This window comes from Lissotriton helveticus, chromosome 4_1, assembly GCF_964261635.1.
Source record: "Lissotriton helveticus chromosome 4_1, aLisHel1.1, whole genome shotgun sequence".
NCBI classification, from domain to species: Eukaryota; Metazoa; Chordata; class Amphibia; order Caudata; family Salamandridae; genus Lissotriton; species Lissotriton helveticus.
In genome coordinates, this window is record NC_136063.1 from 1,707,727,010 (window position 1) to 1,707,753,536 (window position 26,527).

At 42.2% G+C, this 26,527-nt stretch overlaps 1 protein-coding gene across 1 annotated transcript in view; it reads right to left on the reverse strand.

The window, feature by feature from the left end:
* Positions 1-26,527, reverse strand: part of GABRA3 (gamma-aminobutyric acid type A receptor subunit alpha3) — a 1,474,619-nt gene that overhangs the window by 936,998 nt on the left and 511,094 nt on the right. The window contains exon 4 of the mRNA XM_078685895.1: positions 1,390-1,457. Coding sequence (XP_078542021.1) covers positions 1,390-1,457 — 68 coding nt within the window. The remainder of the gene's footprint in view (positions 1-1,389; positions 1,458-26,527) is intronic.

Consider the following 26,527-nt stretch of genomic DNA (forward strand, 5'->3'; position numbering starts at 1 on the left):
CTTCTATTACTTACCACTTGAAAATGTCACCAGCTGGCACTTCTTTGTAGTGCACAGGACCCTGCCTTTCCCTGCCCGGACTCCAGACACACTCCAGAGTGGTGTAGACAGCGTTATGTGAGGACAGGCACAGCCCCATTCAGGTGTCAGTGTCAACTCCTCCCACCACTCTAGCTCAGGAAGACCCATCAGGCTGGTGATGGGACATCAGGCTAAGCAGGGCACAACTTAGCTCTCTTTGTGTGATTATCTAGAGTGAATGCACAAACAGAGCGACTGTCATCCTGACCCAGCAGTGTATTCAGAGACAGGCAAAGGCATGAAATGTTTAAAGTAAGAAAATGCTCACTTTCTAAAAGAGGCATTTTCAGACCTTCAATTTAAAAACCAACTTCACTAAAAGATGTATTTTTAAAACTGAGATTCCAGAGACACTAAACTCCAAGTCTGTATCAGCTCCCAAGTGGAAGATACACTTGTAAGATGTTATGGGAGTGATAGGCCTTGCTGTAGTGAAACACACAATTTGCAGTTTTTCACTACCATAACATGTAAAGCTCAACTGTGCATGTCCTACCTTTTAAATACACTGCACTCTGCCCTTGGGCCTGGCAAAAGGGTGTACTTGCCAGGTCGAATTGGCTGTTTAAAACTGCACACACAGACACTGCAGTGGCGGGCCTGAGACATGTTTGTAGGGTGGGTGGCACAATCAGTGCTGCAAGCTCACAGGTAGCATTTGATTTACAATACCTGGGCACACATGGTGCACTGTACTAGGGACTTACTGGTAAATCAAATATGCCAATCATGGAGAAACTAATTTACATGACATGTTTGGGATGGGGCATATGCACTTTAGCACTGTTTAGCAGTAGTAAAGTGACCAGCGTCCCGAAGCCCACAAAACAGGTCAACAAAATAGCAGGAAGAATGCAAAAATATCAAGGTCCACCACTTATACTAACCCTCACTTTAACACTAACACTTTTAACTCCAACACTTTACTCTAACTCTTACTTTGACCATATACTGCACAGTAGCCTTTCAGCAAAATCCTAATTAATTAAAAATAGTTAAGAACACAAGTATGTTTTTATTTTATTTTCAACAAACATATGTTAACATATGCTAAACATTTTTTCATATTTGAATAAATTGTAGCATAGTACAGTACATTTTTGTCAAAAAATTAAAGGATGTTTTTAATCACAAGCCATATATTAGAAAGTAAATACACTAGCCTTTCTCGTGTGTCTAGTATCAGATTTCAAGAGCGGCTTAAAGTGTCAAAGTTTTGAATTCCACTGACATCAGAAATGTTCATCTTTCCCAATCCCGCCAGCGCCACCACTAAATGTTCCTGACCTTGTCCCAGACTGTACTTACCATGTCTGTGTCTGAAACAGGACCGAAGCTCGTCACATATATATCAGTCTTCACTTCTGTTACTGTATCTGGAAAGAAAAGAAACAAATCCACTGTAACACTATCTGATAAAAAATAAACAAATCCGCTGTAACACTATCTGCTAATGAAAAGAAACAAATCCGCTGTAACACTATTTGCTAAAGAAAGCAATCAAATACACTGTAACACATTAAGCATGGATATCAGCCGACAACAACACTGGTGCGTTTAAAGACGCTGTCTAATCTTGCTCAAAGTCTGTGTTTTATAGAGAGCAGTGACTAAGCTGCCTTTGACATATTTAGGACTTAATGATTAACTTCGAAGGAGCAAAGTGACCATATGCATGCTATACCGTATTTTATTATACACTTGATGCAGTGCTTAATTCGTAAAAAAATTAATTAAAAAAAGGGCCAGGGCCCTCTTCAGGAGGTCACCACAGCTTACCCTATCCAGTGCCACTGCTAGTGCTGCCAACGACAGTACCTACACAACTACTAACCATCACACTGCTACAAGTGTGACAATTCAGACTGTTCCACGCCCCCAAAGCCAGAAGAATCGCTTGGTGGCAGCTATAAGTTGTTTTTAATGTATAATAAATTAATAAACAACTGTTGTTCTCTTCCTTTCACCACTATGTGGCAGCTATCAGAATTGCTCGTATTGACAACTAAGTGCTGGGGCCAAGCACCAGAAACCACCGGCTGAAATTATACACCAATGATGGCATTCTAGATTGTAGAAAACACAATATATTTATATGGATGAAAATTCATTATACCCATTACATCCATAGAGTGACTATGTTATGTTTGGATTTACATTGAGTGCTACACAGTACAACGTATACATGATTGGCAGGTTCCACACAGCATATCTGCCTTTAATCATCATGACTAGATATGCATAAGGATGATAGGAATCAAACACTGCAATTTGAAGATTATATTCTTTTCTTGATGTAGGAAGTAATGTCCAAGGCTATTTGAGCATCTGCACTCCCTGCAAGCTTGTTCTCTTTTTGAGCACGGACTCCCCTACTGTTTTTCTTTTTGGCAGAGGGTTGTAGCTCCTGCTTCTAATGAACCCTTCAATTACATATTTGGTGCATATTCAGGGCCACACTGGGGTACCCTGAATGGCAGGAACCATCCATTTAGCCTCCACCTCAAATCCCTTTCTCAATCACATCTGTAATCTGTACAGCCCATGTCTGACTGCTGCACTCAGGAATGATGCCTAATGGCACATGTTCATTATGTCCAGTGGCCAAAGGACAGACATTACCTTGTTTGTGTTTAATTTTTACATGTTTGAAATTGTTTGCAACAATTCTGTGCAAGGTATTTGGAATATTAAAGGTGACCATAAAAGCAGGTGCAAACAGGAGGCTGTTAAGGATCACTAGCTGCAGACCTGTAATTAGGGTTGCTCTTAGCCATTTGTGACAATGACAGTTGTAAGGTGTAGGATTGGTGCAGTACATAGTGGTGAAGAAGGACAGTTCCATCACACACTCTTCTTCTTCTCCTTCCCTTTGGGTAACCAGGGAAATGTACAAGAGTTCACATCAGAGCAGTGCACTAAAGTTTGTATATAGAAGCTGCATATATGTAGTGACACTAAAGTGCATTCTGGGATGAGATCAAGGGTTTGCCCTTCCAGAAACCTGTTTTTTGTAATTGGTATTAACAATTATTCATGCCACACAGCAAGTCTCCTGATAGGGGAAGAGCAGGAATGTGCCATTCTCAACAATGAAAGGTGCCTTCCTGTCATTTCCCAGCACTAGCACACAATGTGCTGCATAGCACCATTGCAAGAACCCTTGCACCATGGGGCAAGGGTGTCTGTGATTGAAAGCAGGATTGTTTTGTGCAGGAAATAATACTTTCCTGCACAATAACAATCCTGTGACACAGAATTCAGCACACATAGAAAGAGGAATTAACAAGGAGATATAAAGATATTTCTCCTTGCTAAGCTTCACCTGAGGAGGCGTAGCATTTTGACGCATTCCCAGGTCAACCTGTAATGGTAATTCTGGGAATGCACCAAAATTCATGGGTCGATGCGTGGGAACACCCAAGCTGCACCCATGGAATGTCTCCCTGGGGCGGAGTAACGATTTGCACTGAGTCACGTTACTCTAGATTCACCAAGTCATGCAAGGTGGCCTTGCTTGGATTAAAAAATCAAACTTAAGAGTTGCGTAGCTCTTGCTCCTCATTGCATGGCTTTAGGGCAATGCAACTCTTTTATAATTACGGCCCTTAGTTTGTTGGATTTCGAGTCTGTAAATAATGTACCAACTCTGATTCCCTGCTGGACAACTACCAAGACTGTGGAATTATAACCTGGAACTTCCCTTCAGCTTATTGACCAATGTCTTTGAGCCAGATCTGCATGAACCCTACTACTGTTGTACTTCCAGAAGGAGTTGAGGTATGTCTGTTTCCTCTTGCATGGGTACAAGCCTCAAACCCCCACTGAATGTCTGCTCCCTTGTGATACCATTACTACTAACCTTGAATGCATGTAAGCCCCTATTGAGTGCAAGCAGTCGAAAGACATGGACACAAAGTCTAGAGACTTTCTTCAACAAGATCAGAGGAGTTCTATCTCATGAATGCTTTGCTGGGAGTGCAAGTGAGATGAGTCGTGACTCTGCCTGTTAAGGGGACTCCACTCTGTAAAACATTTCTTTTTGAGTTATTATTAAAAAATATATATTTTAAATGCAACCCAACAGGCAAGCTGTTTATTCATCCCAACTGTTAATAATTGTGCTGCTCTTTACCCAGGTTCATAATTATCACCCCCTAGCCCCCCATGAGGTAGGGTTTCACTGCTCAGTCATGCGTACTAGCAATTCTATGGGTTATTGGGAGGCTAACTTGCAGTCACAGACTGAATGTCTAGGGTCCTGGTTATTGCTTAACATCAGCACTTTGACATCTGATGGTGCATACTTGTCCTATCAACTGCAAATATTGTAAAATACGTCTGATACTCTGTATATATGAACCTAAAATATTAAAGAAGCTTGAACCACACTTTCTGCAACCGTCATATATGCTGTAAGATTGAGGCCTCATGGTTTCTGTATGTTTTTTTTAAAGTGTGTGTAATTTGATTTTAGAATTTGTACACCTCCCACTAACCTGTCAGGGGCACTCACCTAGACTCTGAAAACACCAGTGCAGCCGACCTAAACGCTGCCACGGGGAAGAAAAGTCTCCTTCACCGCCATTAGCGAGTGAGCCTGATTACAGGCCACGCCCACTACTTTTGGTCACGCCCCCTTGACTACTTAAAGCACCGACGCCCAGTCTCTCTCAGAACCTATACTCCTGAGGCACAGCCGGGAGCTCTGCTGAAAAATTGTTTGAAAAATTGTATGTTTTTTTTAAAGTGTGTGTAAATTGATTTTAGAATTTGTACACCTCCCACTAACCTGTCAGGGGCACTCACCTAGACTCTGAAAACACCCGTGCAGCCGACCTAAACGCTGCCACGGGGAAGAAAAGTCTCCTTCACCGCCATTAGCGAGTGAGCCTGATTACAGGCCACGCCCACTACTTTTGGCCACGCCCCCCCTGTCGGTATAAAATCATGTGCCGCATTCGGACGCGCAGCGGACGGGCGCAGCGGGCGTGCCGTCAGCGCGCCAAAGGCGTGCCAAAGGCAAGCCCGTCTGGGCCCGTCCGGGCCCAGCCGGACCCGGGCCCAGTTACTCTGCCCATTTCTGTCACGAAATGCCCGAACTACACCCGGGACAGGCTCCTGGCCCTGAACACACAAAAACCCCCCCTCTGCAATTACACCTATTCGGGCGACAATCCTTTTACCGGCTGCAGTTTCTGCAACCCTCCTGGCACAGACTCGGCACCAGGCGGACTACAACTAGGCCTCCTTAACTGCAGATCGCTCGCTAAACATGCGCATGAAATTAACCTCTTGATTCTAAACCACGCTATGGACATTCTGTTTCTCACTGAAACATGGCTCACTCACAACAATGGCCCTGATATAGTCCTAGCACTCCCTCCGGGCTATCAAATCTGCTCATTGAATAGACCAGTTGGTAGAGGAGGCGGCCTAGCCATAATATCTAAGGACGTGTTCTCCTGTAGAATCTCGGATGGTAACATCAAAGGTTGTGAAAGCTGCCACTTCTCCATCCAAATCTCCCCAGTAACATCCCTGTCGGGAATGCTTGTATATCGCCCCCCTGGCCAACTCACCGATTTTCCTAGCAAACTCACTGACCACATCACCATGGATTGCACGACTTCCTCCAACTATCTCCTACTGGGGGACCTCAATATCCACTTCCTGGACCCGGTCGACAAACAGGCTGTAGAACTCCTCCAAGATCTTTCCTCTATGGGCCTCGGCCTAAAAAACGCACAGGCGACTCACGACAAAGGACAGCTACTCGATCCCATATTCACTAACATCCAAGATCTGAGCACTCGCCCCCACGTCCCCCTCCCTTGGACCGACCACTTCCTGGTCCCCTTCGAATGGCACATTAACATCCCTCCACCTCAACCTCCTCAATTCAGAACCCTTATTAGACGCTGGCATAAACTGGTCCCAGAGGAATGGGCAGCTAAACTAAGTGAAGATACCCCTCCCCCCTCTCAAGACACTATCACTGCTGACACCAAATTTAACACATGGATCTCCCAATCTCTGGACGACATCCTCCCGAAATCCAGCACCCTCAAACGTACCAAGAGAGTCACCCCTTCCCCCTGGTACACCCCCGAATTAAACTTACTACGGAAGGAATGTAAGAGGAACGAACGCTTATGGAGGAAAGATAAAAAGGCAGACAAAAAAGATATATTTCGGGCCTCTTTAAAATCCTATAAAACGGAACTCCTCAATACTAAAAGCGCCTTCTACGAAGATAGAATTAAAAACGCCTCCTGCTCGGCACATGAAACCTTTGCCGTCCTTAAGGAACTCCTCCAGGCCCCAGACCCCCCAGTAAAACCTCTGGACCCCAAAGCAGCGGAAAGCAAATGCATTAAACTTGCCACCTTCTTCGACGAGAAAATCCCCAAAATTCTCGCGGACCTACCCCCAATCACGGCTGACAACCTGGGCGGGGATCCTTCTAAATCCCCCATTTACTGCCCTCACTCCCCTGATGGCAACCTACCCTTTCTGGACACCTTTGGCCCAGTGTCTACGGAAGAGGTAGCCGCGACATTGGCTACAATTAAAAGTGGCTCTCCTCGCGATCCCGCCCCCCTCCGGTTTCTGAAAAAAGTGTCCAGCACCATCCTCCCCCCCTCACGTCCCTCATTAATTCCTCCCTCTCGCAGGGTCTAGTCCCTCCTAGCTGGAAGGCGGCAGTGGTCAAAGGCCTTTTAAAGAAACCCTCTCTAGACCCCCTGGACCTAGCCAACTACAGACCTATCTCCCTCCTCCCAGGAAATAGCAAGATCACGGAGAAGCTAGTGAATAAAAAACTATCATTATTCCTTGAGAGCAACAACCTACTCGGGACCTCCCAGACAGGGTTTCGTCCAGGACAGGGCACTGACACCGCGCTCCTGGCAGCAGTGGAGAAGGCCAGAAGCATTCTGGACACGGGAGGATCAGTGGCAGTGATCCTCCTGGACCTCAGTGCGGCCTTCGACACTGTGAGCCACCACACCCTAATCCAACGACTGGGAGACATCGGAGTAAGGGGCACGGCCTTGAAGTGGCTAAAATCTTTCCTAGACGGACGCTCCTTCCAAGTCTGGGAGAATGACAGCCACTCCCCCGCAATCCCCCTCCGTTGTGGAGTACCGCAGGGCTCATCCCTTAGCCCTACGTTATTTAACGTGTATATGTCCCCGCTGGAGAAACTGGTCAACCCGTTCGGCGTCTCGATTATCAACTACGCCGACGACACCCAGCTGGTGGTAACCCTCTCACACCCGCACCAATCCCCACCCGACCTTCACAGCTGTCTCTCGGAAATTCATAACTGGATGAACTCCTCGGCACTGAAACTGAACGGGTCCAAGACCGAGATCCTGCTGCTCGGACATAAAGAGCCCTCCCTGCCACCTGACATCTGGCCCGTCTGTCTAGGTGACCCCCCTACACCGAAGGAAGAGGTCAAGAGCCTGGGCGTATGGCTCGAAAAGGACCTGAGCTTCAGATCACAGGCCAAAAAAACTGCAGGAATCTGCTTCGGACTCCTCAGGGCCTGCAGAAAGGTCTTCCCCCTGCTCCCCGCTACCTCCAAGAAACTCCTGATTCAGGGCCTCATTATGGCGAGGCTGGACTACTGCAACGCAATCTACCTGGGTGCCCCCGAAGCCACCCTCAATACCCTGCAGAAAGTCGAAAACGCCGCGGCCCGCCTACTTACCGACACCCCCGCCAGATCCTCGGCAAAGCCAGCCTTGAAGCTCCTGCATTGGCTCCCAGTCAGAGAAAGGGTGGCTTTCAAGGCCCTCTGTCTGGCCCATAAGACCCTCCATGACAAAGGCCCACCCATCCTCAAGGATTTCATCATTCCTTACAATGCGAGTAGGGTCCTCCGCTCAGGCGGAGAGAACTTCATCACTGTTCCCAGAGTCAAAAAGGCCCGGTCCGGAGGACGCCTCTTCTCGGTCCACACGGCCAAACACTGGAACAACCTTCCTCGGAGACTGAGAACTGAACCTAATCTTCTCCAATTCAGGAAGGCCTTGAAAACCTTTCTCTTTCCTTAAATCCCCCCCCTTCGATTCTGACCTCTCCTGAGTTCTGGTTCTAGCGCTGGGATGCTCTAGGGTTACTACGCGCTCTATAAAACCTTAAAATAAAATAAATAAATAAATGTGCAACAATTATAAGTATAAACCTATTTATTTTCAGAGCCTATTGTAATTAGTTACACTGTAGTTCTAGAACCCCACAGAAATGACAGAAGTTAACGATCCAAATACTTTTCTTTTTTCAATTTTTTAAATAAGCATATAAACCAGATATATCAAATTTGTCAGGGTTGTTTCAGCTTAAACGAGAGACTTATCCCGATATTTCTATAAAAATAGCAGAATCATATACACAATAACATAAACCAGTTGGGTTTAGAATGAAGTAAATGTTTGTATTCAATTAATCAATAATTCTTCCTTATGCTTAGTATCTTGGTGGCTTCACCCCTATTAAGCGGTATAGGAACATATTTTTAAGTTCCACAATCCAATAAATTCTTTTAGATCATTATAATTTCAATAGTGCAGCTAATCGTAGGTATGTCTAGAAAGTGTGAGAGTGCATGAGTGCAGACATTGGATATGTGATACTTAAAATGCAAAGATGAGGTATTTAGCAGCCATCAATTCCTTCCGATTATGTCCTATAAAGTGCTTGTATGTAAAGGAGAGAGTCCTATTGCACCCCAAAACAAACTTTTACATCCGTAATTTCAATACTACAGCTAATCCTAGGTATATCTAGAAACTGCTAGAGTGCATGAGTTGAAACATTGGATATGTAATATTTAAAGTGCAAAAATGAGGAATTTAGCAGTTGTAGTTTCCATACGAATATGTCCCATAAAGTGCTTGTATGTAGATGAGAAAGTCTTATCGTAAATTTCTAGATCTTTGTCATAAATTGCCAGGAAGCAGTGAATCTTTTAAGACCCCTGACCATACTAGCATATGCTTTCTCAAATTTTTGAGTTTGAATCATTTTATGATACCATTCCTGGTAACTTGGTGCTCTGTAAGACCCAAAATTCTGGAGGATCATGGAGTGAGCACCTGAAGGCGTAATAGTTATAAACACAACAGCATCTTTAACCAAAAGTTGAGATTGCCTTTTAGTACTAAGCCCAAAGAGTGCTACACCTACATCGAGATGTATCTGAATGTTTAGCACTCTGCTAAAGGCATCAAGCACTTGTTCCCAAAACAATTTTATCCCAGGACAAGTAATAAAAAATATTCCACCAATCTCCACTTCCAACCTCGTTACATCGAAGACAATGGTCTTCCATCTCAGGAAACATCTTTGACAGGGCTCTAGGGATAAAGTAAGCCATGCAGCGAGCTAAAGAAGAAATTCTCTTGAAGTTTGCAGCTCTTAGAGCCGTGTTCCCTAATTAGAAATAGGCTGCCATTCTGTTTCTGAAAAAGTACACTGGGTTGTTAAGGATATCCTCCCTATAAAACTGTTCATCGAGATATATTCCGTTGACTCCTTAGTGACCTATACCAATTTCTCAACCCCCTCATTCTTGTCTTAAAATGTGCCGTCATTGTTTGTAAATAGATGGACCACGTTGATTATTTTTATAAATTGCATGATCTGAAGATATCCAAAATAGAATAGTTTACAATGATCGCCGCATCTTTCTTGGATAATCTGCCAGGAGATAATACAGCATCCTTCCAAAAAAAGTCCTAATTCTTTAAATCCATTCATATACCAGTAACTTGTATGATTTTTAGGAATTTGTAACCCCAGGGCCTGGCATTCATCTAACTGCAAATATCTATAGCTCACAGATTGTCCCCTCGCGGCATAGAGTGTTTGAAGGCGGGTAGAGTATTCCTGAAGAGCCTTGTACCTTGTCTTTTTTGAGAATTTGCAGTCTTCAAAAATACCAATATCTGAAACCCCTCCTCCTGCACCATTTTTTCAATGAAAATATTTTTCATGCGTCCCTACAGCATCAAAGATCCACACTGTTCTATCTAAAATGACTACTTCATATTAGGAATACAAGTTGGGTAGCGCCAATCCATCCTTGCTTATATACAATAGGCGTATTGAAAATGCAACTCTAGGAGCCTTTTTATTCCAAATATAATACCTGAGAATTGTTTCTAGCTCCTTAAAATATGCCCTGTTAATTTTAATCGAGATATTAGAAAAAAGAAAAATCAACAAAGGTAAAATAGACATCTTGATCAACGCAACTCGTGCTCTCAATGTAAGAGGGAGAAATGTCCATCTATCCAATGATTTCTTGCTTTTGCTCAACATTGGTTCGTAATTCAGTCTAAAAAGTTCTTCATATTGATTTGCAACTCTTACCCCTAGATAACAATTGGTTGGTTGTGAGTCACCTGTTGCTGGGGATTTAAAGAGAATGTGCTATGCAGGGCATTAAAAACAAGCATTTCGGTCTTGCGGTGGTTGATTTTGTATTCCCCCTATTGCTTGAAAACTATCAAATTCTGAAATTTGTTCATCAAGATTTTGTTTTTCTGGCCTAAGATAAAGTACTATATTTTATGTAAATAGCTTTAATTTAGACATTCCCAAAATCGGTGGCTCTATATCACCATTAGCCCTAATACTGATAGCTAAATGTTCAATAAAAAAAAGTAAAGCACACTGGTGAAAGAGTGCATCCCTGCCAGGTCCCTCTATTTATTTTAACCGCTCCTGCTAAGTTTGGATTAATAAGAATCTTTGCCTGTGCACCATGGTATACTCTATAAAGCATGTTGGTAAACTGTGATGGGAAGCCAAACTCAGTAATGGCATAAAAAAGACCATCCCAATTGACTAGGTCAAATGTCTTTTCAGCGTCTACCATCATTATGACTGCAGATGTCTGGGTAATGTTATATGAATTAAGGGCTTGTATTAAAACAGTTGTATTCAATTACATCATTCTGTTGGGAATAAATCCCGTCTGATCCATATGTATTAAGTTCTGGGCTGTATATATACATTATTTCATAGGCAATAGCCTTTACATATGAAAGGTAAATACCCTCATTAGGGAGACATTAAGATCCACTCTGGATATGTATAACATATGATGTACATATACCTGATGAGGTTCTCCTACCTGCCCTTCTCTATGATGTTACTATGACCTTTGAAAGACGATCTCTCATCTTATTCTTCACTGATGAAGCATGTTGCCTAGGACAAAATATTGGAACTGTAACATTTCTATTGATTGCAGTTAGTAATGTCCATCTATATTTCTGCAACTGTGTGATGATGTGCCAGTGAGCTATTTGTAAAGCACAGCTGTGATACATAATATATTACAGAAGCAAGCTGCTATGTGGGCAAGAAGTGGTGTCATACTCTTGTGAAATAGACACATTTAGTTCAACATAGGAATAAAATGGAAGACTAAGCGATATGCGCACTGACATATGCAAACTCCATGGGTTTGGTCTCAAGGTGCGGTGGGTAGCTTAACATCCCCCTGCTTCACATATGCTGTATACACCCATACAAATTCAAAGTGGCAATCAAAACATAAAAAGTGTAAAAAAAAACACACCTAGGTTTACACATCTGCACAAGTTCAGATCTTCAGTTTTTTCATATATGGACCCACATGTTGGATGTGACAGTCTTTTGTTGGATAGGCACATAGATTTCTTCATGTGAACCGTAGCATTATACATTTATACAAATCCCAAAAAACAATATAACAACCAAATGTAGAGGAGGTCTACATGATAGTGATCTATGTTTGTGTCCAAGGCACCCATATGCTCACACACTTTTTCCTTAAACAGTTACGCCTAGTACTGTAATCCCCTGGATCAAAGAGAATCAAATCAAACGGCACAACAGAATTTGTGATTGTGGGGCAATATGTAAGATGGGCTTTAGGTTCAATTCTGTATCAAATACAACCCTCCCAAAAGATAATGGGAAACTCCAGTAAATCCCTTGCCTGCACTTAAAAGGGTAGAGAACACACACAAAAATGGATGGGGTGTAAGTAAAGTGTTTTCTCAAGTAGACAGGAGTGGAGCTGGACATCACCTCCACTGACATTTGGAGGAATCAACAATCATGGGAAGACAAGCATAAATGAATAAATACTTCATGCAGTACTCCTGAAGTTCAGTGCATGGAGACGTGTAAATATGTGCTTCCTACAAAGTGATATTTTTTCTGTGTTTTATTTGAAACCTATGGTTCATTTACTTTTACATACATTCCGTGGTTACTTACCTAAATTACATTTTGCTTGACCGCATGAAAGTCTATATGTGTCTTTAATTTTTAAACTTTTAAACTACAATGAGTATATGTCTGTGTTCAATTACTCATGTATATTTTCTATTACAATACAAGTTTGTGGTGAAAATTATTGACAACAATAAACAGCAATTATTATAGACTGATGTCAGGAATCTGGGTCGGAGGGTGCTACAGAAGACATGCGGAACTGAGTCCCAAATGTAATGGGGATTTTTACAACTCGTGTCAGGGCCTCCGTACTGCAGAACCCCTAAGTGGAACCAAGCACTTCTGTCTAATAATACTTGATTGTCAGGGTAGTAAGGCAGACTAGTCCAAGGTTTTCTCGGGGGAGGTGATGTGGGCTAGAAACTCAGCAACACAACAACATTTGCTGGCCAGTCAGTACCTTTTCTGATATAAAGGAAAAGTGCTTTCTTACATATAGGGCCGACGGACCTGAGTCCATCCGACATTGTTAGGGAACAGGGCCTGAATGACCTCCTGCGTTGGTCCCAACCCAGCCACTCCCACTGTTCAGTCACATTCCAGAATTAATGCTCTCATTGTAAAGAGTGGAGGTGCAGTTCATTCCTGCACCCGGTGGCAAGCACCTCAAGGTGCCTACCACCGGGTGCAGGGATCAACTGAGGGGCACCATAGGTGCCCCCTAGGACACCATCTGAAGGCCTTGCACCCATGGGGGCCCTGCAGGGGGGGGCAAAGTCATATTCCTACAGCCATTTCCGACAGCATCAAAATCGGCCCCATAGTGTGCACACATAACAAATATTTACAAAAATGTCAGGTGCAAATACACATGGTGACAGCATCAAAACCTCGCAACCAATGGAACTATCTACACACTAAAAATGGCCCCACAAATCATGTAAACCTTAAACATACCCTATAACCACTACATTGGAGGTGCCTCCAACGGTCTGCACGCCAGCACATCCTGAACCATAAAATCGCAATCCACTATTGCCTAACACAATATAATGGGTAGCAATAATAAAAGTCAGGGCCTACTATAATGAAATGAAAGGAGCATTTGTAGAGTGCATGGCTACCAGGAGGCATGGCTGCCAGGAGGCCTCCCAGCGCTAGGCTACTGCCTTTTTTGAGGTGTCAGTTCATTAATTAGGGTAAGAAAATAAACCTAACAATTGATTCAATCACCATTGAAAACCTCACATAAATGTAATATCTTTCAGTAAGATTCAACTAAATATGCAATATCTTACAGTTAGTGCCTGTTGAACATGACCCTTCATAGAGGATTTGTCAAAAACCTTCTGCTTTGTTCCTCCTGGTTTTATCTGATTCTCATTTTGTGGTCTTAGGACTCTGGCACTTTCCCATTGGAATGCAGTGTGAAAGAGCATGTGCCATTCCTGCTCATGCTAGAAATTGGTGTTTACCTGATTAGTTTAAGTGCTGTACCTATGAGTACCCCATAAAGAGGTATACCACATACCCAGGGCAGGTACTACATTGACTGCTAGAGGGCCGCAGCACTGGGACCATGCACCCTGCCTGAAAAGTGGCTGGCCTTGTGTGACTACCTGCTGCAGTGTGGTGCCCTGAAGTGTGCTCTCAAAGGGCCTGTTGACTTTCCCTGTTCTTCGTGGATGTCTTAGGGATATCAAAGACCTTCCGTGAGGGACGTACACCTTTTATGTGTTTCACGAGGAGAGCAGTGCTCTTTCAAGTGACTACTTAGTCTGCTGGATCCTGACTCCAGCGTGGGTTGAAGGTGGAACTACGTATTGTGCCAGGAGTCCAGATTGCCTTCTGTGGAGCCCCTAAACCATGCCTGCATCAAAAGAGTGTGGCCTGTGCATTGTGGGGCCTCAGCATGCACAAGCATCCCCTTGGTTGTGAAGGATTCGCCATTTGCGGGGCTCAGTGTGGACCGCATCGTCATTGATGCTGCATATGTCACGTGTGACATGCCGACTGCATGCTCATTGCATGAGGTGTCCGATTCAGAGGTTGCGACCCTCAGAAGGAGGGTGCATCCATAGTAGGGCATCATTCTACCTTTTGCAGTACTACTGAACTTGTGACTTTGTGTGTGAGACCCAATTGTCTGTTGCGACTCGTATTATCATGCACCAGCCATTGTGCCTCATTCCATGGTGGTACGACAAACCTGACTGTGGTTTGATTGTGACCAGATTGTCTGTTGCAACTCGTATCATCGCGCACCAAATGTTGTGCCTGATTCCAGGGAGGTATGGGGATATTGACCATGGGTTATTTGTAACAGAATTATCTGGTGCGTCTCGAATCATCACCTCATAGACGTTATGATATTATATGATGTAGTTTTATAGAGCGCTCAAATGCGAGGCGTATTGGCGCTAAGAGGTGAGATAAGGGATTGTAGCAGCTATAACTGATTTTAAGAAGGTCGAAAAAGTCGTGTTTGCGCGCCCTGCATCGCAAAATGCGATGCAGCCCGCCTTACGATTTTTTTTTTATTAATTAAGTTGCTTACTTACCTCCAATTATCAATACTCCGGTTTTTAGCATCCCCACCCTGACCCTCCCCTGCCCCGTCTTTCGCCCCACCGCAACTCCCTCCACGGGCCACGGTTGAGAGTAAGTGACTGGGCTGAGAACACATCCAAGAGCGATCGGAAGTGGGTCAAGAGACTGGATGACCCTCCCCCCCCTTTTGCTTCACAGAACTGGGCTGGTGCCGGAAGGTGAATTAAAGGACCTCTCGGTTGAACTGGAACAAGCCCATTTCTCCACCGCATAAAGTGGCTGAACTTCCCAAGTGATGTCCAACCCCCATTTGTTGACTGCTGCTTGTTTACTCTGATAGTTACTCCAACCTTCTCCCCCAGGCCCCTGACTAAGTGTGACTCTGGCCTTAAACTGGTATAGTAAGTGGTAGGGATTTCTGACTCTAACCTGTGAGCACAATCCCTCCCACACGAGAGGTGTGGGAGGGATTGTGCCATGGGGTTCACATTCATATTATCAACTGACTTGCCGGATATCCTTTGCACCACATTAAGGTGCTGAGTGCATTTGTGTGCAAGTGTGCTTCATATAGATTTGTAGATTTACTTTGCAATGGCGTTACAGTGCTGTGTGAGTGTGGGACAGTATGCTGCATGAGAACAGCCTGCTAATATTTGCACCACGCAGCGGCGTTGTTTTACTTGTTTGTTTCCTTACCTAAAGAATACTCCATTTTGACATTGGCTTTACCAGTATGGCCTTGGTCTGCGGTGCTGCAGGAAAGTGTTATAAAATTCCTGTGTGTACACATTCCTGGTATCATTGTGACCTGGGATGCATCATAGAAATGGTGGATTTGAATTGTGTTATTCACCAGGGTGGGCACAGTTCTGACAACGTACTGCACTGCATAAGTGTGCTGGGGTAAAATAGGATTTTTCCCAGGTTGCATATTACTGATATTATTTTAACACTGTTGGCCTAGGATGTTAGTAATTTTTACAGGTGTGATTTATGCCCAGAAATACATGATATTCCTGTTGTGTTAATTAATGTGTGAGTTCAGTACAATCTTTATTTACATACACCATGTATGTAGTCACTTTTGTGATGTTCAGTGTATTTATTGTCTCAGAGTACTGTGCCAAGGCTTTACACATTGCCTCTCTGATAATACTTACTGCCCAGTGCCAAGCTACCCAACAGTGAGAGCAGGTTATACAGTGATTGTAATCACCTAACTCTGACAGGAGTGGTAGGTTCCTCCTGGCTTAGGCACAACTGCAGCCAACCAGAACATACGAGTTCCAACAGCCAATAACGTTTCAGCTGATGAAAATAATAAGTTGTGCATGAGCCTGTTGTCTACCTGTACGCTTACTGCAAAACAGACAGAGCCTCAAGACAAACATATGTACACACACTTCAGAGCCATAAATACAATGTCCTGAACTCCATCAGTGCTTATTATCCTGTCAAAAACTCCCCAGGCCACTGACCACCAAAATCATAAGGCAAGGAATTTGTAGGAAATAGGGGGTTCACCACGGACCCTGGGTGGCCTCTGATAAGACAGCAAAGCTCCTACTATTCCTCCTGGAGCCCCATCCTTTATGAGGTGTAACTATTTTTCAAAGTCCGTGGCTCTATGTCCGATGCAGTGACAGGTCATGATTTAGGGCTCCATTTGGTATAAAAATGCAAGCTTAGGCGCATGTGTCTCTTCTTCATTCATCTGTTTGGCCTAAGACCAGGAGGGACATCAGCAACGCTTACGGTAGGGTCAACTAGGGAGTCCATAGCCCTCAAGGTCCCTGCTGTTTTCCATGCCTGTACAGCTCTTATGAATCAGCACAGAAGCCAGCTTCCTTCTTTCCTGTGCTATCAGTGTCAGTGTGAGTGTGGTCCTTTGTGCTGGGTTCTTCCCATGCACTGCTCCCAACAAACACAGGCATCAGACAAGCGGGAAGCACCCAGTAATGTTCCAAGGGCTTTGCTACTAAAATGAAGCATGGTGATCTTCCTTGAGTTTCCCCAAGGGTGCTTCCTTCCTGTAAATAAACTATCCCTTTTTCATACTGTAGCCAACAGGAGAGTTAAATTCACACCTCCTGGCATAGTTGTGTGGTAGCTGTTTTTTTCCTTTTCACTGCTCTCCCTCAGATCAGCTCTTCACGGACTGCTGTTCAAGGATTCCTGGCAACACTCGGGAGCTGCTACTGTTTGCTATAATACTAACAGTGGTTCAAGTACATATTTATACAGCACATAAATATAATGCAACACAAGAGAAAAGATTTGTTTTCACAGAAAACAAAAAAAAACAATGATACCCATACACATTATATATACACTTTTTACTAAGAACACAGACTATAAGACAATAAAATAGAATACACATTTTAACTGACGGTGTCTCACATTTACACAAAACCAAAATCAGTTCATACAATAACAAGTGTAAACAGAAAGGCAATGGCAGAGGCAAAAACACTGATTGGATAAGACGCAAAACCAGAGATGGCAATTAATGCATCCTCTTGAATAGGTGCCAAAGGTAAGCGTCGACTGCTTTTCTACCAAATATAAATTAAATGGGCATCATCAGGACAACACATTAATTGATTGAGCATCCAACATAGAATTCTGCAATAGATATGTACAAGGGTATCAAAAATCAGAGAATCAATTTCTATCAATATCAACATCACAGAGGGCCAAAAATCAATTTTATGCATTAGATGATGTTCGCCCCTAAAAAAGTGAGATATAAAAATCAAAAATTAAAATAAATATAAATAATGATTACAAAAAAGGTAGAAAAAGCATACCAAATGAAAAGAGCAATAAGCTTGATAAGATAGCCCCCTTAAAAAATCTCAAAAAAACAGGTAGACCTTCAGCCCCTTGGTATAATGACTAATTAAGGATATTGAAAATTGGCTGTAAGCAGGCTGAACTGAAGTGGAGAAAGGTATATGAAGTTATGGGTAGGATTGCTTGGAAGATGAAAATAGCTGAGTATAAAAAGGAGATCTCCACTGCTAAAGCAGAGTATTTTGCAGATATCATTTTGAAGCTACCCAACAGTACTAGGAGTGGTTTTAGAATTGTGAATGATATTGCGAATCCAGACTGTAGAAAAAATAAGATTCTTCCTACACAAAATCTCTGCGATAGGTTAGCGACCTATTTTGAGGGCAAGATTAATAAAATCATTGGTGGGCTGAAACGGCAAAACACTGCCCACAATGAAGACACTAGCGGTGTGGCCAAGTGGCCATTTCCAAACCAAAAGGAGGGGTGTGCAGGTGGGGCTAAGCCCTTAGATCAGGTGATCTGTTTAGATTACTTTGAGACACCAACCGTGGAGGTCTTTAATAATGCATCCCAAAGTGTTTCTTCAGGCTCTCGTATGAATCCAATACCTCATAAAATATGGAAAGAACTAGGATCTGAACTCTTCCTTGCACTTTGTATGATCTGCAGTCAACCATTGAGTAGTGGGCTGGGACAAACCTGCTGGAAACAAGCGATAATAATACCTCTCTTGAAAAAAGCCACGCTTGATCCAGCATGTCAGAAAAGCTACAGACCCATTTCTCTTTTCCCTATCCAATGAAGACAATGGAGCGTCTGGTCAGCAAGACTCTCTCCCAGTTCCTGGCGATTAATAACAAATTAGAAGATATGCAATTTCGTTGCCCCGCGGAGACTGAGCACGCGGCGACGAGAGTGAAGAGAGTTCACTTGCACCAGCTCAGCCGCCTGATCCGGCGCTTTTGCAAACCATCACCCACAAACTTGTGTCACTAGTGGGAACACTGTGTGTTGACTTCACATAGAGTGAATGTTTGGTCCTGATGAGAACCCCCAGAATCAGAGGGGTTTGAAACGCATAGTCCTTAGGATAAACCAAACCCAATTTTTTGTTCAAAACGGACTAGCTTTATTCAATAGAAGGATTAGTACAAACCTGACAAAGTTCATTTGAATGCTAGAAATGTATATAAATGTATATATTTGTATTTCGTGGGAAAAAGTTCCTTTGTACTTGTAATTTCTTGTTTGGTTTATTGTGTATGAAGGATTATTGGGTATGAGTATGAATGCAGTATGTTTGGAGAAGAATGGTGGATGTGATTGTGTTGTACTTTGTGGTATTATGTACAGTTAATTTGTGGGTTGTCATGAAATGTATTTTGTATATACAAAAAAGCGTTTTCTAAAAAATGAAATAAAGCGACAAAATAAAAAACAATTCAGAGCTTGAGGATATAGTGATGAGTAGTTCTTATATCTTCTTGGATTAGGTTCAATAAACAGTAGCAGTATTGGCAATTGTTTTTGGTAGTTACAAGTGTGCACATGGCAGCCCTGTTGGAATTATTCACAAGATGTGCATCATGTAAACACAAGCACGCAAAGTGTCACAACCAATGTATGCTTATGTGTTATGATTCATGCACAAATAGATAGGCTGGCAATCATCTTCTGGAGGTGCAATCTATCGGCTTTGCCAATACTTATTTTGTTATTACTGCTTCTACCTTACAATGGTCCATGGTCTATTCCAATCACAGTGCTTTTTGTGTAAAATTCACTCAATTTACACCAAAAAGGTAATTAATAAATGTGTTGAGCATAAAGTGGACACAACAGACAACAAGAAAAAAGAAATGTAAACGTCAAGTGGCTCATATGGACTGTTACAAGTTCAAAGCCTAGCTAGTGAGGAAATAGGGAAAGAGAATGTTGTGGGTAATACAAACTTTTACCAACATTGTACAAGGCCTGTTTATTTGCCAGAACTGTGCCTTGGGTGATTGATAATCACCACACCTCTTTTTAGATTCATACAAATACAATTTGGGCAAATGTTTACCATTAATAATATTAAAAAACCTTTGTGATGTTTGCATGTGAACTATTTAATCTATTTATCATAAGTATGCAGGTCACAATCCATCATCCTTCTCACAAAGATATTTCTGTTCTAGTTAATTTATGGCTGATATGAGTTTCACAATACATATTCATGCCCACATAAATGTTTCTGTGCCAATACATGTTTTGCAAATTGAATTTGCTTCATCATCGACAATGACATATATTTGAACTACAAATCCTTAATTTCCTATTGAAAGAAAAATGTATTTAATACAGGATTCTACAGAACTAAAATAATTAGCTTACATATACGTTTAAATATCCAGTACACTATGATTCATGAACAAAAAATTGTACATCGTATTTAGTCAATTATACATCAAACAGGACTTTGCTAGATGGATGAAGTGACCGAATTTGCTTCAAATGTATATCTTTACATTCCTCATCATGTTAGGTATGCACTGATGAGTTAAGAACTGTTATAATGATATTTACAATACTATTCATCAATGTATCATTGATGTTTGAGTTCTATCAATTCTTAACATATAAGTTGAAAATGTACAGTTACAAAATGTATAATATTCTTATTTCCATAGTCTACTCATATATCTAACATTATGTATATTCTTGACAACTGTAGTTGTTATAATCGAAATTTATTTAAGAAAATGGCTATCATTTTGGGATATGTGCTGGATGGCTATCCCGACATTTATGCAGTTTCTAATAGCAGTACACCCTTGACAGCCATTTCACTGTTACATAGCATTCCACATTATATGCACTCCTTTTCTTATACTTGAATCTCACATCAATATGTAGCATACAGCGTGCGTACCATTCAAATATGAGTTAACTGGTTGCATATGTCACTGATTTCTCAATTGATTATCTGTGTGAGGAACTATCCATAAGTAGTAAGGACCAGCAATGATTATTATTTCATTCTGTATACTTACATTTATTCGCTCAGCAGAGATCCCAATTAACATCTGCACGAAAATCGTACATATGTGGAAATTAATTTCTTTACACAGTTACTATAAACTGTCCAGCAGCAACCGTGTGTAAGTACTTTCACTCTTTGAATAAAAAAACAGTGAAATGATTGCAACCACATGTGAACAGAGATCCATCCTCATATAGCTACCATACCACTATTTATGGACAGTTACTTTCGTTGGGCAGGCATTTAAGATGCTGAACTCAATAGTTGAAATTCTTGGTTACCAAATCTTACTGTGAAAACAAAATTAAGACCCTTTCCCTGAGCACAACAATAATTAACTCTGTGAACATTTTAACTTGTGATATGTAGGCATCTCAAAAAGATGGCTACCAATTAGCCATCATAATTGCATACATATGCTTCACAATAGTATATACACTGAGATCAAGAATAAAGAAAAACAGTTTCATCTTATTCTTAGTACTTCTCTCACATATAATTTCCACGACAAAGAGTTACCCCTACTTGTATGCACTAATTTACAATATGCATAAGTGTGTTTCTTTCATGGTGAAGCAGCAATGCCTATACTCACACCCGCTCTCTTACTGTATACATTCCTAAATTATTAATCCCAACTTATTAACTATTTTTGGGATGCTGTGTTTTCATTTACTTATAATTGTGTGTACAACTAAGTTTAAATATATCCATCTACATTACCTTCTAGTATTTTCGTGTGCAGTTAATATCAATATTTTGGAAACACTTTACATTATTTTCCTTTATTCACATTATGTTCTACTACAATCAGTTTGTTTAGCCAAAGTGTTTTGTATGTGCTCAGTTTCAAATCCCCCTTTCACCTATATTTGGGGATATGGGCATTAGCTGCAAATTTGTACTGAATAATATCTATCTTGCTATGCTCTGATGTAAAGTGTACCAACCTAGGGTGTTTCTTATCCTCTTTATCCAGTGCTTTGAAATGCTCCTGCCATCTGACTTTCATTGGACTGATAGTTGAGCCTACAAATATCTGAAACTGGCTATACAAATATATAGTATTGCCTGGATGAAGCACATTATATTCATGAAACATGTACTGGCACATAAAAATATGTGTCAGCCTGAAGATTACTTGCAAACTGGATATCAATGATTAAAGAAGTGGAACAGAAATATCTTTGTGGAAAGGACAATGAATTGTAAACTGCATGGCTTTTTGGATGTCGGGCCATGGGTGAGCAGAATGTCTGCACATTGGAGGTTTCTGGTGGCGGTGTGGAAATTGATGCAATTGTTCAGGCAGGTGGTTCATAATTTGTGTAGGGATTTGTATGCGATTGTGAGTAGTTTGAACTATGCATATAATGTGGAGCTAATTATCATAAATAAATTCAAATGTTTACATAAAAATATTATCAACGTTTTATAATATTATTATTGGTAGACACTTGCCCATTCTGTATGAATGATGCAGCTAAATTGCCAAATTCAGAAGACCTACTCCTCCTGTCTTGCAGGACATATTTGTTAGAAACTGAATTATTATTGGAGAGAGGTGAGAGTCCCACTCTAAAAATAAACACAATCCTTGTCAGGGTGAACCACATAAGCCACTAAATAAACCTTTACTTAACGCTCTGGGAGCTTAGCACAACAGGTGTAACTTAGAGCCAATTTGTGAAGTTTTTATGGAGTACTAAAAGAGTAATACATTTAGAAAAATATAGTACATTTTAATAAACAAAATGACTTCAAAACAAAAAAAGTGCAATAAGTACAACCAGGCATTTGAATTTTTAACGTTTTCAATAGAAATAGCACTAAAAAGCACAAAGCTCCAGTTGCATTTATCTGGTCACACAGGCTTGGTCGAAATCAAAAGTTAAGGCCCACTACGATGGAGCGCGTGCCGGGTATAGAGACCAAGTTTGTCCAGGTGAAAAGTTTATCTTATAACTTAGTTCAGTTTAAATGTGAGAAGTACTCGTCAATTATTTCATTGGCAGAGAGGCTGTGGGCTGGATCCAAAGAGGGGCTCATAAATGGCAGGTTGCTGAAGTACTACACCTTGGTTGGGAACTTGCATTGGTGGTGCCGTCATTGTCAGTGCAAAAATTAGGTTGACGATTGGAAATTCAAATTGACAGAAAAAGCAAGGCAGGTGTTCTTGATACAAAAAGATCCAGGTGGTAAAGTCTGGGGCCTGTGTCCCAGAGGGTCAGTCGGCAGTCTGATGCAGGTCCCATCTTGGACTCGATGAAGTTCGCTCATATTCACAAACAGACCAGGTGCTGTTCTTTTCGATGCAAGGAGTCCAGAACTGCTGTCTAGTTCTTAAATCTATAGGGTTGGAGGAGTACACTAACACCAGTCAGGAGTCCTTGACCTGGGGGAAAGCTCTTGAGGATTAGGACTCACTGCAGGAATGGCCATGAGCAGGTGTCAGTCAGATCTAGTTGATATTGGTAAGCTGGAATGTAGCAGAGAAAGAGCTCTGGAAGCTTGCTGTGTCCCTGTAGCTCTAAAAGGAGGTTAGCCAACTGACACTTGGATTCACTTATGGGGTCCTGGATTAAAGATAAGCATGTCCAGTCCCTCTTCAGGCTTCAGGCAGCAGGACAGGCCTTCTTCTGAGTCTCCACAGGTCTTAGAGCATTGTCATGAGAGGTTCTGAGATTGCCACTCTCATATCCAGTGCCTGCATGTGGGTGGATGACACTGCCTTAGTCTAAACCCATACTGTTTCTGGTCAGTTCTTCTCCTTTCCCCTGGGTTTCGATCCATTCTGTCTGGGAAAACGAAGGGCAGGTAGGCTTGGTGTGGGCTAACTTTGCCAGTGCAGGGCAGGCTTCTTCAAATGTCAGGAAGGGGCTGGGGACAGCTTCAGGCTATCCTTTGAAGATCAGGAAGGACCAACGTGCTCAAGAGTGGAACACTCTTCCCCACACCCAAGGCACTTTTCTCTTGTCTGGTGGTAATACAAATCACACCATAAGAGAGGCATTAGACTGGGGACACTGGCAGAAAGGAACATTTGGCTTTGACTGGAAAATGTTGACTTACTAAAAGTGATATTTTCATAATAGTAATTTAAAATCTGACTTTACTATTAAGATGCTTTTAATTTAGAATTCAAATGAGTGGAACTGATTTTATCACTTTTCACATGTAATAATGTAATCAAGTGTTAGTCCATTGGAGAGCCAGCATAGCTGAAGTGAAAAACGACTTTGAGGGTGTTTTACTACAAGGACATATACAAATTAGGTACACCTCATACTATTTAAAAACTATGTACCTTGCCTATGAGTCTTTAGTGCTTACCTTAGGACTGACTCCCTAGTGTTGAAAAGGAAGGTTTATGTGACATCAGATCTTAAGCCCTCACATATATTTAGCAGGTCTATCATGAGTACATTGGAGAATATTTCGAGTATACATGCAAACCTTCCTGATTTAGGAAGAAGATTCACACTTTTGTAAACCACACATAGAACAATGTTGCCTACTGTCGACGTAAACTTCCTCTACCCATAGTGGTTTAAAAGAAAAAATAGTGGTACTTAAATGACTTCAACGCCTCCTCAGGGGTAGTAAGCACAATATAAAAGAATGTTCTTTTGTGTAAATACTCGGAAAGACCAACACATCTGAAATTCTTATGGCACATTCATATCTTGTAAACAGGGACTGAACAAAACAAAAATGTGCCACTCTTAAGTATGTGTGAAGTTCTCACAAGGTGTGAGCATTTGTTTTAGTGGAGAGGTGTGGTGCAGCCGCCAGTGCAGCTGACCTTGAAGCATAGGGTTCATGGTTCGATCCCTGGTTCCAGAGGCAGCTCAGCAACATGTGACTCTGGACAATAGCTCACTTAGGGCCAGATGTAGGTAAATCTCATTTACCGATTCATAAATACCGAATTTTACCGATTCGGTATTTATGAATCTGTAAATGAGATGTAGTTAAAAATTCGGTATTTTTTACCGAATCGGTAAGATTCGGTATTTACCGATTCAGTAAATACCGAATCGGTATTTGCTATTGAATCCTATGGGCCTTGAAGCCCATAGTATTCAATAGCAAATACCGATTCGGTATTTACAGAATCGGTAAAAATACAGAAGTGCTAAGGGGGACAGGGTGTCACTTTGAAACCCTGTTGCACCCCTGTAACTGGCGTTTGCGCCATGTGGCACACAGACATGCCCTTAGGGCACGTCTGTGTGCCACATGGCACAGGTGTACATGCACAGATGTGCATGTACACAAGAATTCGTAATTTACCATGCAATTGTATTGCATGGTAAATACCAAATTCTAAAGGCCCTGTAGCACTGTTAGAAGTGCTACCTACATCACAAAATACATTTTCGGTACTTTTACTGAATGGTAAATCTACCGAATCGGTAAAATTTACAGAATCGGTAAATTTACTGATTCTGTAATTTTACCGATTCGGTAAAATTACCGAAAATGTACGTTTTTTTAGCCCCTACATCTCCATAGCCCTTTACCGTTCGGAAACGGCCGAAAATCGGTATTTTCGTCCGTTTCCGACCGGCAAAGGGGTACCTACATCTGGCCCCATATTTCCACGTTGCTCCCCCAGTGCCTTGAGACCCATAAGGGTGAGTAGTTTGTGCTTTACAAATACGGATTTACATTTACATTTCCCCTTGCTGCATTTGCATCTAGAAACGAGGCTCCTGACTGCTCTCAGCCAGGAGACTTGAACAAAAGGAGGCCTAATGACCCCTCAGATTTTGCCCTTATTATGAGCCCAAAAGGATTCTGAACTAAGAAAGCCCCCCCCCACCTGCACGTTATTGTGTATCGAAAGCGGACAACAAAATGCAGCCGCTGCTAAATGTGTCCCGGTGTTTGAAAATTACACCGGGATGAATTCAGCATATTTTTCAGTGTGGCTTAACTTCTTGACCCGATGGAGGGCGCCAACTCTGTTAAAATAGTGGGTGTAAGCCGTCCACCCGCGTGTAGCCTGTGCTCGTGCCCTGGTCCCGTTCATTTTGGATCCTCGCCATACTGATAGACTTCCCTTTATGTTAGCATTCCTCTTCCCTCCTTGTTAACAAACTTCTCATTTAATGAGCCCAGTCTGCTGTCTTTGAATTTGTTTCAACCCTGATTTTAGACCCTTCCATAATCGTCTACGTCAAAGCATTAGCCATATAATATTATTTCCAGACTCCGGAGGACATCTGTCCATTGCCAGGCGCCAGGGGCCTCATTTATGAAAAGTGACGCATCGCTGCGTGAAAACAGCGATGCGTCACTTTTCACTGCGCTCTCCCTGCGACATGATTGATGCATCATATTTATAATATGACGCATCATGCCGCAAGGAGTTACAGATACGTCAGTCTTTCTGACGTATCTGTAGGCGCAAAAGTGACGCATTGCTGGAGTGTGTCACAAAAGTGACGCAACTCCAGCAATGCTTCCTTTCACATGGGGAAAGCCCCATGTGAAAGGGCTTGCGTCAGTCTTACGCCTGCTGTGAGGCAGGCGCAAGATTTTGACGCAATGGCGTCCTAAAAGTGACGCAGTGAAATCTCATAGATTTCACTGCGTCACAATTACGAGGCTTTTTGCGGGTGAACGCCCCCTCTGTATACATTATACCTGACGCAGGTATAATGTAGCGCAGGGGTTTACAAAGTGACGCATCTGCTTAGATGCGTCACTTTGTAAATAGTGCGCATCAGGAGGCATGTTTTACGCCGCCGATGCGTCACAAAAAGTGACGCATCGGAAGCGCAAAACTCACGCAAGGCCTCATAAATGAGGCCC